Source organism: Lutra lutra, chromosome 7 (assembly GCF_902655055.1).
Source record: "Lutra lutra chromosome 7, mLutLut1.2, whole genome shotgun sequence".
NCBI classification, from domain to species: domain Eukaryota; kingdom Metazoa; phylum Chordata; class Mammalia; order Carnivora; family Mustelidae; genus Lutra; species Lutra lutra.
Genome location: NC_062284.1, coordinates 42,965,598 through 42,978,287, shown reverse-complemented (window position 1 = coordinate 42,978,287; position 12,690 = coordinate 42,965,598). Strand labels below are relative to the sequence as shown.

At 35.9% G+C, this 12,690-nt stretch overlaps 1 protein-coding gene across 3 annotated transcripts in view; it reads left to right on the top strand.

Annotated features, from left to right (window-relative positions):
• Positions 1 to 12,690, top strand: part of VPS13C (vacuolar protein sorting 13 homolog C) — a 187,272-nt gene that overhangs the window by 49,681 nt on the left and 124,901 nt on the right. For all 3 annotated transcript variants that reach the window (XM_047735663.1, XM_047735661.1, XM_047735662.1), the window contains 3 exons: positions 1,029 to 1,091; positions 9,633 to 9,762; positions 10,316 to 10,410. In XM_047735663.1, coding sequence (XP_047591619.1) covers positions 1,029 to 1,091; positions 9,633 to 9,762; positions 10,316 to 10,410 — 288 coding nt within the window. The remainder of the gene's footprint in view (positions 1 to 1,028; positions 1,092 to 9,632; positions 9,763 to 10,315; positions 10,411 to 12,690) is intronic.

Sequence of the window (12,690 nt, the reverse complement as noted above, 5' to 3'; positions counted from 1 at the left end):
TTTAAACAAATATTTCCCTCACGTCCTAGTATCAGATAAAAGATATTAGAATACTAGAAACTATTTGGGGAAATGCATTTGGTTTTTACAATAATGTTTATAAAATCAGTGTCAGAGTTATTCAAATATATGTTTATTATTAGCTAGATGTATGTTTGTATGTTATTAGTTTTGTTAGTGGCTTTTTTTCAGAGCTCCAAGTATTATATATAAAAAAACAGCTCTTATATTCCTCAAAATAGGAACCCCTGTTAAATACAGAAAAATACCACACAGTATATAATTTGCTCAGTGTCGTCTGATCTTGATTATATAACCATTTCTGTCATAAATTCATAATGTAAAGAATTATTTGCATTCCTATTATTCTGAAATAATATGAGAATTGCTAATATTATATATTAGAAAAAGCATCAAGTTTCTCAGCCTCTCAGATCTGATGTTCTCATGTATAAAATGGAAACAATATTTGTTTTACAGAGCTGTGAGAATTTCATGAAATAGCACATAGATTACCTCATACACAGGTCACCTAATACATGTTTAGGTTCTTATATACTTTTATATAAATTCCCCAAATCGGTTTCTACTTCAACATAGTTGTTGATTTGTAGAATTTTTCATTCTTAAATTCTGTGTTTTATGTGTTTCATTCTTAAACTCTGTGTTTCATTCTTTAAATTCTTTGTTTATGCCTTTAGTACAATGGTATAAAATAGTATGAAAAAGAGTGAGTTAGTACAAACCATAAGGATAATACCTAAAACAAGTCATCCTCCTAAATATTCTTGTTTCTATAATGGTGTCATTAAATTCCCGTTTTTATATTGTATTTATTGAAGATTTGCTTTCTTATTTCCATTATTGCAAAAACAAAGTATAAAGCTGAGTGTATATTCAAATTATCCTTTTATTAGATCACAGTTACTGTTTGTTCATAGACTGGACAAGCCTAGAAATCCTAGAATAAAATATTTTTTTAATCTAATGCCATTTTTCTTGTTTACAAGTGTCTCTTTGTTTTATAGGATTTGGAGAAGACTCTAGATGTTTTTAACATAATTTTAGCAAGGCAACAAGCACAAGTTGAGGTAATCATTTTGATGAGCTAATTGCATGTTTTAAGCATGTTACTACTACTTTAAACTTGAGATCAAGAAATCTTTAGCTTCATGGGACTTGTTCAAGTAATAATAAAGGTTGATTTTCCATGCCTTCATTTAGTCTCAGGAGAAAAAAATTGGCATATTGGGGAAAAAAAATCCCACTAACATGAAAGAGAAAAAATTTTTAAATTTTATAAAAGAATCTGAACCCACCCAAAGGAAGTAAATAAAAGTTGTCTATAATCCTAGCAACGTAGAATGCTGCTGTTAATATTTTGACATACAGTCTTCCAATTTTTCTCCCTTGCATAAGTACTTACTGACATGTGCTTTTTATCCCCCATCCTTTCACTTTATCTTTGCTTTGTTTCCTTTTCCTTCTCTTCTTTCCTCTTTCCCTTCTTCTTTTCTCCCTTCTGTTCTTTTTGCCCATAATTAGAATCAGTTTATATTTCATAGTTTATGCTGATTTATCGCATTTGGCATATTCTACCTTGTCCACATCATTCCACGTCAATCCTATTATTCTGTAACATGACTTCTTCGGTAATTAAAAAAATAATTTTTTTTTTTTAATTGGACAGAGAGAGATCACAAGTAGGCAGAGAGGCAGGCAGAGAGAGAGGAGGAAGCAGGCTCCCCACCAAGGAAAGAGCCCGATGTGGGGCTCGATCCCAGGACCCCGGGACCATGACCTGAGCCGAAGGCAGAGGCTTTAACCCTCTGAGCCACCCAGGCGCCCCTAAAAAAATAAATTTTAAGTGCAATACAACTCACGATAGAAAAGTTAGGGGGCGCCTGGGTGGCTCAGTGGGTTAAGCCTCTGCCTTCGGCTCAGGTCATGATCTCAGGGTCCTGGGATCGAGTCCCGCATCGGGCTCTCTGCTCAGCAGGGAGCCTGCTTCCCTCTCTCTCTCTCTCTCTCTCTGCCTGCCTCTCCGTCTACTTGTGATCTCTCTCTGCCAAATAAATAAATAAAATCTTAAAAAAAAAAAAAGAAAGAAAAGTTAGGAAGTAGAGATATACAAAGAAAGAAAATAGAAACACCTATTATCTCACACTAAAAATACCTACCGTTAATATTTTTTTGTATATTCTCTTAGGTTTTTTTTTTATATTCATAGATCTCCAGACACATAATCTTGTTTTTAAATGGGACTAAAGCACTTACCTGTTCATTCATTTACTTAGTAAGTACTTGTTGAGTACTCGTTTTACTAGCATCGTGGTGAAGAGCGTGGACTCTGGAGTCAGCTTTGCCTACTTGTGTGATCTTAGGCTGGCTATTTAACCTCTCTGTGCCTCAGTTTCCTCATTTGTAAAATAGGATTGATTCATAATACCTACATCGTATAGGGTTGCTGTGAGAAGGGCATGATGATCCATGTAAAGCACTTGGGCTACTGAATACCTGGAACATGATGATTACTAAATAGGTGATTTTCTTCATCATCATCATCATCATCATCATCATTTGCATTAGCAAACGGAAGTGAACAAGCAGACAAAAATCCCTGATTTACATTCTGGCAGAAGAAGGATAATAAAAATATATATAAAAATAAAGTAGAAAAGAATATAAAGAAGGAATATATCGGGGTGCCTGGGTGGCTCAGTGGGTTAAAGCCTCTGCCTTCGGCTCAGGTCATGATCCCAGGGTCCTGGGATGGAGCCCCACATCGGGCTCTCTGCTCAGCAGAGAGCCTGCTTCCTCCTCTCTCTCTCTGCCTGCCTCTCTGCCTATTTGTGATCTGTCTGTCAAATAAATGAATTTAAAAAAAAAAAAAAGAAGGAATATATCATTTGCTAGGCGGGCTAGCAATGATGATGAGGACTGCAGTTTTAAATTGGATGGTCAAGGAAAGCCTCACTAAAAAGGAAACATTTGAGCAAACACCTGAAGAAGATGAGGGAGTCACCAGAAAGCTATCTGAGGGAAAAACATACCAGGCAGAAAGAATATAGCAAGCTGGAAGGTTTGGAGGTGGGGGTTCATTCACAGAACTAAGAGAGTGGTGAGAGAGAAGAGATTGGTGGTTAATGAGGTCAGAACAGTATAGTGGAGGAGTGGGAGTGGTACTTTGGGAGTTGGGGAGGGTGCCAGCTTGTAGGGTCTTAAAAATAATTGTGTGAATTTGACTTTTACTCTGAATTTGCAGAACCATTTGGAGAATGGAATGATATAACCCAACTTAAGTTTTAAAATGCACTCTGGCTGCTCTTTTGAAAACAGGTTGTAAGAGGGAGAACAAGGGTGAAAATAGGGAGATCAGTTAGGATGCTACTGAAATATTTGAAGAGAGATAATTGTACCTTGGCTGAGAGTAGTTGCAATGGAAGTGAAGAGAAAGGGTCATGTTCTGGATGTTTCTTGAACATGGAGCTAATATTTCCCAACGGGTATGGGTTATAAGAGAGAAGTTGGAGATGGCTTTAAAGATTTTGGCCTGTTGCAGTTGGAAAGATGCAATTTTCATGAAAAGAGATGGGTAAGTCTGGATAGAACAAGCTTGGGTGAGATAGAGAGATCAGGAATCCAGTTTGGGACCTGTTAAGTTTTAGGTATCTTTTAGACAATGATGTGTGGAGCAACAGAGTAGGATCTTGGATACATGAATGTGTGGTTTAGAAGAAAAATCTGTGCTATATATATAAATTTGGGAGAGGCAAACACCTAGAAGGTATTTAAAACCATGACATTGAATGAGATCACCAAAGAAATTAGAGTAGCTAGAGAAATGTTCCAAAGACCCAAATTACTTTGTTATAGATCACAGAGATGAGAACCAACAAAGGTGACCATGGAGGAGTTGCCAGAGGTGTAGTTGGGAAGCTCTGTGAATGTAATCTCCTCAAAGTGAAGTGAGGAAAGAAAAAGGGAGTGATCAACTGTGACAGATACATGATTAGTCAACTGAGCTGGGGACTGAGAATTGACTATTAGATTTACCAAAATATGGGGTATTTCAGCCATTATTTTTTTCAAATATACATATATATATATATATATATATATATATTTTTTTTTTTTTTTAAGTAGGCTCCTCTTTCAGCATGGAGCCGAACACTGGACTTGAACTCAGGACCCTGAGATCAAGACCTGAGTTGAAATCAAGAGTCAGACACTTAACTGACTGAACCACCTAGGCACCCCTCTTCAAATAATTTTTTTTTTTCAAAGATTTTAGTTATTCACTTGACAGAGATCACAAGTAGGCAGAAAGGCAGGCAGAGAGAAAGGAGGAAGCAGGCTCCCGGCTGAGCAGAGAGCCCGATGCAGGGCTCGATCCCAGGACCCTGGAATCACGACCTGAGCCGAAGGCAGAGGCTTTAACCCATGGAGCCACCCAGGTGCCCCCATCTCTTGTTTTCTGAAGAGCAACTCCCTAAGGTACAGTTTTTGGGTCAGGGTATATGAGTATTGTAGAAGGTATTTGCTACTGCTGGGCCTTGTTCCTATGAATTAAAGGAATGATTTTCCAGAAGGAACAGATCATTTCAATCCTTCCTAAGTTGAGTTGCTTGACTTTCATTGGATGTTCTTTTTAAAAATTTTTTTTCAGAGAGAGTACAAGTTGGGGGTGGGGCAGAGGAGAGGCAGAGGGAGACGGGGGGAGAGAGAGAGAGAGAGAGAAAATCTTAAGTAGGCTCCACACTCAGCATGGAGCCCAAAACAGGGCTCAGTCTCAGGACACTGAGATCATGACCTGAGCTGAAAGCAAGAATTGGACACTTAACTGATACCCCTAATTGGGTGTTCTTAATACCTTTACCAGGTGCTTAAAAATTGACAAAAGAGGATTTATTATTGGATGCTCTAGACAAAGGGATGGATGTACATGAAAAAAAGGCATTTAGAGTCATCCAAGGCGAAGTTTTTTATTGTAAAGGAAAATCCACAGGGTCACAGAATTTAAAAGATAGGCAGGAACTGGCTGAGTTTATTTACCGTATAGTCTTTGCTGAACCAGGAAGGAGGTGAAGACAACAGAGAGAGTATTAACGTGAAAGGAGTCTGTATTTCTCTTTGTATTAGGTCATATGTATTTAAAATCTATTTTTGGTCTCATATAGATATATTTTACTTTGAAATAATTATAGATTCATAGGAAGTAAGCAAAGATAACTCACAGAAGTCCTTAGGTACTCTCCCCTCAGTTTTCCCCAATGGTTATATCTGACATAATTATAATATTAAAATCAAGGATTAGACACTAGTACATTGTGTGTGTATAGTTCTAGATCAGTATAGATCTTAAAATATATTTTTAAGTGATAATTGTCAAAATATAGGAAAGTTTTTTCCCAGTATTTTTTATTTTGTTTTATTTTCTTCATAGTTATTATCGCTGTTTGAAATTAGTATTTTTGTGTGCTTTCTAATTAATTCACTTGTCTTTTCTCTTTATGAAGTCTTTTTAAATTTTTGAGTTTATTTTGAAATTCTTCAAAATCTGTGACATGCTAATTACAACTTTACAAACATGTCAGTGCTAATAGTGGCTTTATCTTTTAAAATATTAAAAAAATTTTTTTTAGGGATTTAAATAGAGATTTAGGAGGGGGAAGGTGAATGTTGCATTGGTCACTACATTATCTTAATGTCTCTTACCGACGTTACTTTTGAAATTCCTCTTGATTAATTCACTTTTCAAAATAAAAGTGTTCCCCTTAAAGTTTAAAAATATATGTTATAGATTACTAAAAAGTAAAATTTTTATGTGTGATAAAAAAGATGGTAACAAAAAAATTTAGTACCTGCTCTTTTAAAATCATTAGTTAGGGGCACCCTGGGTGGCTTAGTCAGTTAAACGTTGGATCTTGATCTCAGGGTTGTGAGTGCAAGCCCCAAGCTGTGCTCCATGCTGGGGGTGAAGCCTACTTAAAAAAAAAAAAAAAAAAAAAAAAAAAAAAAATTTTTTTTTTTTTTTTTTTTTTTTAGTTTTTAACATATTTTAAAAACCTTTTTAACTAAACTTAGAATACTTTTTTATAAAGTAGACTCCACACCCAGCATGGATCACTGTGTGGGGCTTGAACTCACAACCCTGAGGTCAAGACCTAGGCTGATATCAAGATCCAAAGCTTAACTGACTAAGCCACTGGGGTGCCCCAACATTTTTTGTTTTAAGTAATCTCTGGGCCCAATGTGGGGCTGAAACTCATGGCCCTGACATCAAGAGTCGCATGTTTTACCCATGGAGCCATCAGGCACCCCCGTTTAGTTAAAAAGTTTTTAATAAAATGTCAAATACTGTACAGCTGTTCCTGTATCTAGATTTACAGAGAACTGTTCACAAATCCATCTATTTATTAAGTCCAGTATGTAGGACAGGTTTAAGCTTGCAGGCTATGGTTGCATTTTCCTAAAAGAATTGTTGATAGATGTTTTAAAGCTTAAAAACCCAGATGGTATACATTTAATTGGGTGCCTTTGCTGAAACAGCTCAGTTTCATCTACTCCCTGCTTGATGATCTCTCCTGTTGTTGAGGAAACTCTTATGTGGTATCTCATCGGTTCTGAAACTTGCTACACATGACAATCTATAGGGAATTTGTTCAAAAATGATGCCTAGAGTCCACTTCCTCAGGTTTTGTGGTGGGGCTTGGGCATTGTTGTTTTTTGTTTTCATTTTTGTTGAAGTTTCCTGATGATTCTTAAGTGCATCAAGGACTGAACACCACTGAGTTCTGGTATCGATACACAGTAGCTGATTGAGCTGATTTGTCATTCACTTTCAGTTCGCAAATTCAAACAGGGCCTGAATGTATGCACTTATCTCTGGCTTGTGACAAAAATGTCACTTTCCCCCATGCTTATTCTTTATGTTCTCAGGCACTACTCTAGTCTCTATCTGAATTAATCAATGGTGTAATAGCACTCTTCCATTACTACTTTTATTTTTGAAAGGATGAGCCCTTTTCATAAGTTGCATGATTTCCCTGTCCTAAAGATTCAAAACCTGCTATTGAGGGGCGCCTGGGTGGCTCAGTGGGTTAAGCCGCTGCCTTCGGCTCAGGTCATGATCTCAGGGTCCTGGGATCGAGCCCCGCATCGGGCTCTCTGCTCAGCAGGGAGCCTGCTTCCTCCTCTCTCTCTGCCTGCCTCTCTGCCTGCTTGTGATCTCTCTCTGTCAAATAAATAAATAAAATCTTTAAAAAAACAAAACAAACAAACAAACAAACAAAAAAAACAAAACCTACTATTGAACTATGTAGCCTCTATCTAAATGATAGATAGATTTGAAATTTTTTATGCCACTTTCAGGTTTTATTATTTCTTATTTTGTTTCTTACTTCAAGTGCTTCTTCTCAGTAACATTTAACCCTTACAACTTCTGTTGTTATGGACATGTTGGGGTTAGTTCCACTCAAAAAATATCTCAGAGCAAAAGACAAACACAGTAAGCACTTGGATTAATGATATTGTACCTAAGTCTGACATGAATTCCAGATATTGGTGGCTAAGAATTGATTTGCTTTCGCTGAAGCTTTGTATTTGTGAACATTTTAAAGTATAAAGTTTAGTAGCAGGAACGAAAATGGTAGCTAACATTTTCTTGATCTGATTTCCTGGGTATTGTCAATTCTGAGGAAAGTACTATTTTCTTCAATTTATATTAGCAAATTAAGACATAGGTTAGACAAATTGTCTAAGTTCTACTTATCATGAAAAATACCAAAAAGCACACTAATCTTCTATACCAAGAGAATAAAGGAGTTAGATGTTATTTCATATAGAATATAAAGTAATCATATATATTTTTTACTTAATATATTTCTGACCAATGAAAATGGATTGGTAAGCTTGACAAAGATAGTTATGGCTGAGGTATAAATGATAAAACTTTGATGGTTTTGCTCACAGATGTAGACCTCTTCCCCATTTCTTTTTTTTTTTTTTTTTTAAGAATTTATTTATTTATTTGACAGAGAGAGAGATCACAAGTAGACAGAGAGGCCGGTAGAGAGTGAAGGAGAAGCAGGCTCCCTGCTGAGCAGAGAGCCCGATATGGGGCTAGATCCCAGGACCCTGAGATCATGACCAGAGCAGAAAGCAGAAAACCCACTGAGCCACCCAGGTGCCCCCCCCCCACCATTTCTTTAACATCTAGTTGTTAAAGAGAACTTACTTGGGTGCTTGGGTGGTTCAGTCAGTTAAGCATTTGCCTTTGGCTCAGGTCATGAGCCCAGGGTCCTGAGATCGAGTCCTGTGTCTGGCTCCCTGCTCAGCCTGTTTCTCCCTCTGCTCCCCAACCCCCACCCTGCTCACACTCTCTCTCGCTCTCTCTCAAATAAATAAAATCTTTAAAAATAAATAAAATAAAGAGAATTTACTTAACTTAGTTTAAACTTCTCTTTACTGGGGCGCCTGGGTGGCTCAGTGGGTTAAGCCGCTGCCTTCGGCTCAGGTCATGATCTTAGGGTCCTGGGATCGAGCCCCGCATCAGGCTCTCTGCTCAGCGGGGAGCCTGCTTCCTCCTCTCTCTCTGCCTGACTCTCTGCCTGCTTGTGATCTCTCTCTGTCAAATAAATAAATAAAATCTAAAAAAAAAAAAATGTTTAAACTTCTCTTTACTAATTCAGCTCTTTTTTTTCAACTTCCCTTTTGGAGTATTTTATCTTTTGTAATATAGGGAGACTTGCAATAGGTTACGAGTTCATTACCATTTTAAAATATTATAAATTTTAGGTGGGAAAATTATTAAAGTTTATTCAGGGAATGAGAAGATAGAGTATAAATAATTTATCCCCTTTATTCTATTCATCCTCTGTTTTCTGCTTTTTAGTTATTCATTTTAGTATTTCAAGGATTTGCAGAAAATCAAAACAGAATTTATTGAGAAGAGAATGAAATGAGATTCAAGGACTATCTGTTTTTATTTATATTTGACCCCTCTCCCATGTCATAGTTAGCAAGCCAGCAATATATATGAATTCTGAAATATGATTGTTTTAAATTAATGCTTCTGAGGGGAAAGCATCTTTTTAGAGAACTTTTTTGTTGTTATTGTTAGAGAGAGAGAGAGAGACAGAGCAGGAGCACAGGCAGACAGAGTGGCAGACAGAGGCAGAGGGAGAAGCAGGCTCCCTGCTGAGCAAGGAGCCAGATGTGAGACTTGATCCCAGGACGCTGGGATCATGACCTGAGGCCAAAGGCAGCCACTTAACCAACTGAGCCACCCAGGTGTCCCTTTAGAGAACTTTTTATTTTATAAATCTGCAGTCTTAGTGGCTTGTTACCTTAAACATTTGGAAGACATTGCTCAAAAAAATTCACTTGAAACTTTTAGTGTGTTTCTGTCAAAATGCAGCATCATCAACATTTTATCAATAGGTGTGGAAGGTAAATTAACAGTGTAACTATATTAATGAAATCATGTTGAACACCATTTCAGAAGGCTTTCTTGACTGTTTTTAACCTAATGTACTGTTAAAAAAATTAACCATTGTTCTTACCTGGCTATACCTGAAAATGAAGAGGAAATTTACTCTTTAAATAAATTTAAAAATTTTTACTTTCAGGTGATTCGATCTGGGCAAAAATTAAGGAAAAAGTCTACCGACACAGGCGAGAAACGTGGAGGCTGGTTTAGTGGGTTTTGGGGTAAGAAGGAGTCTAAGAAAAAAGATGAAGAATCTTTGATTCCTGAAAGTAAGTTCCAAATCAGATAATTTATTGTAACTGATAAGAAAAAAATATATAACTTTATTTTAGCCAGTTAGCAGAATTTTACTATGTTTATTATTAGCAAATGTATAAGCAAATACTTCAGGCTAAAACATATTTGGGTTTATCTAACTAAATTAAAACTTTGATATTTTTGAGGAGATTATTTGTGTGAAATTTTATAAGTTTAAATTCAAAAGTGTCAACATCTGACATTTCTTACTGTTACTTTTACATGGATATTAGAAGTTTCACTTAATTTTTAACATACCTAGGGAATTCTAAAGTCCTTATGTGAGACCAGAATTCTGTTAATGGTGTCTCTTTGCCTTTTCTAGATGTAAGCAAGTAAATACATGATGTTTGAACTAGGCAAAGTAGTATCTTAGAGGAAATTACCTGGGTGCTTTTGCTTTTGCATTGATTGATTGCTTGATCATTGATTTTTCAGGCACTTGTTAGTTTCTTTGATTTTTTTTTTATTGTATCTGTAAAATTGAAGCAATTGATTTCTTAAAAAACTGTCCTTTCTTTGTAGCTATTGATGACATTATGACTCCAGAGGAAAAAGATAAGCTCTTCACTGCTATTGGTTATAGTGAGAGCACCCACAACTTAGCTTTACCCAAGCAGGTAATTATTTTTAGGTGGTTTTAGAGGTATTTTATTTCATTTTACTGTATTATCTTGAATTAGATTAAATGAGTTAATGATTTTTATAAAAATGTTGTCATTTGTTTCTTCTCACAAGAGTATTTAAGAAGAATTGGAGTAAATTCTTTTTTAAATGTTTGATAGAATTTACCAGTGACCTTATCAGGTCCTGAGGTTTTCTTTGTCAGGAGGTTTCTGATTATTGACTCAATCTCCTTACTCATTATTGGTCTGTTCAGATTTTCTGTTTCTTCATGATTCAGTCTTGGTGGATTGAACATTTCTAGAAATTTCTCCACTTTTTTTCTAAGTTGTCTAATTTGTTGGTATATAGTTATTCATAGGAATCTCTTATTATGATCCTTTGTATTTCTGAGGTACCAGTTGTAATAGCTCCTCTTTTACGTATAATTTTATTCATTTATGTTGTCTTTTTTCCTTGCTTAGTCTAGCTAAAGGTTTGTCAGTTTTATTTTTAAAGAACTAACTCTTGGCTTTATTAATCTTTTCTATTGTTTTTTTTAATTCTCTATTTCATTTATTTCTTCTCTAATTTTTATTATTTCCTTTCTTCTAACTTTGGGCTTTGGGATGTCTGGGAGGCTTCATTGGTTAAGTGTCTATTTTCAGCTCAGGTCAGGATCCCAGGGTCCTGGGATGGAATGGAGCCCAGCATCTGGCTCCTTGTTTAGCAGGGAGCCTGCTTCTCCCTCTGCCTACCATTTCCCCTGCTTGTGCTCTGACAATAAAGAAATAAAATCTTTAACTTTGGGTTTAGTTTGTTCTTCTTTTTCTAGTTTCTTGAGGTGTAAACTAAGTTGTTTATTTCAGATCCTTCTTCTTGTTTTATGAATTTATCACTATAAACTTCCCTATTAGAAGGAAGATGCTTCTGCTGTATCTCATAAGTTTTATGTATTGTGTTTCCATTTTTTTTTTTAATATCTCATGCTGTTTTCTTATTTTCCTTTTGATCTATTCTTTGATACAGTGGTTGTTCAGGGGTGTGTTGTTTAATTTCCACATATTAGTGAATTTTGCAGCTTCCCTCTTTTTTTTAAGATTTTATTTATTTATTTATTTGTCAGAGAGAGAGAGAGCGAGAGAGAGAGAGCACAAGCAGGCAGAGTGGCAGGCAGAGGCAGAGAGAGAAGCAGGTTCCCTGCTGAGCAAGGAGCCTGATGCAGGACCTGATCCCAGGACCCTGGGATCATGACCTGAGCCAAAGGCAGCAGCTTAACCAACTGAGCCACCCAGGTGTTCTCTGGCTTTCCTCTTAATAAGATCTTATTCCTTTGTGGTTGGGAAAGATACTTAATATAATTGATATCTTCTTGAATTTTTTTAAACTTGTTTCATTGCCCAGTATATGCTCTGTCCTAGGAAATGTTTCTATGGTCTTGAGGAGAATGTTTATTCTGCTGCTGTTGAGTGGAATGTTTTGTGCATATCTATTAGGTCCTTTTGGCTTACAGTGTTTAAATCCATTGTTTCTTTATTGATTCTCTGTTAAGATGAGTTATCTGTTGTTGAGAGTGGGTTACTGAAGTCCCCAACTATTGCCATTTATTTCTCTTTTTAGTTCTACTAGTATTTGCTTTATATATTTAGGTACTGTGATGTTGGGTACATAAGTATTTACAAATCTTATGTTTTCTTGATGAAACATATTCATCATTATATAATAACCTTCTTATCTCTTTTGACAACATTTAACTTAAAGTTTATTTTCTTGCGATATGAATATGGCTACCCTTTTTGGGGATAGTTACTTTTTGCTTGAAATATCTTTTTCCATTTCTTCACTTTTAGTCTATGTGTGTCCTTAAAGCTAATATGAGTGTCTTTCTTGTAGGCAGCATATCATTGGCTGCTTTTTTTTTTTTAATTCATTCTGCCATTTTTTATCTTTATTAGAAAATTTAATCTTTCTTTTAAAGTAATTATTTAGGTAAGGACCTACTGTTGCCATTTCATTAATTGTTTTCTGTTTTGTAAATCTTCCTCTCTTAGTGTGTGTCTTCCTTTGTGGTTTGATGAGAATCATCTCCCTGGTTCTCTGTCCTACCTCTTTTTGACCTGTCAGTTTTTTGGTCAGGATTTTTATTCTCAGTGTTTTTTTTTTAACCCTCCAAAGACATCAAGCAGATGTTCTCTATATTTTGTCCAGTTTTTGAGCCAGAAGATTGGTCTGAATTAGTTTGCTTTAGTGAAAGTTGGTGAATTGAGTATTTATGTGACAAAATATTTTGTTAAGTT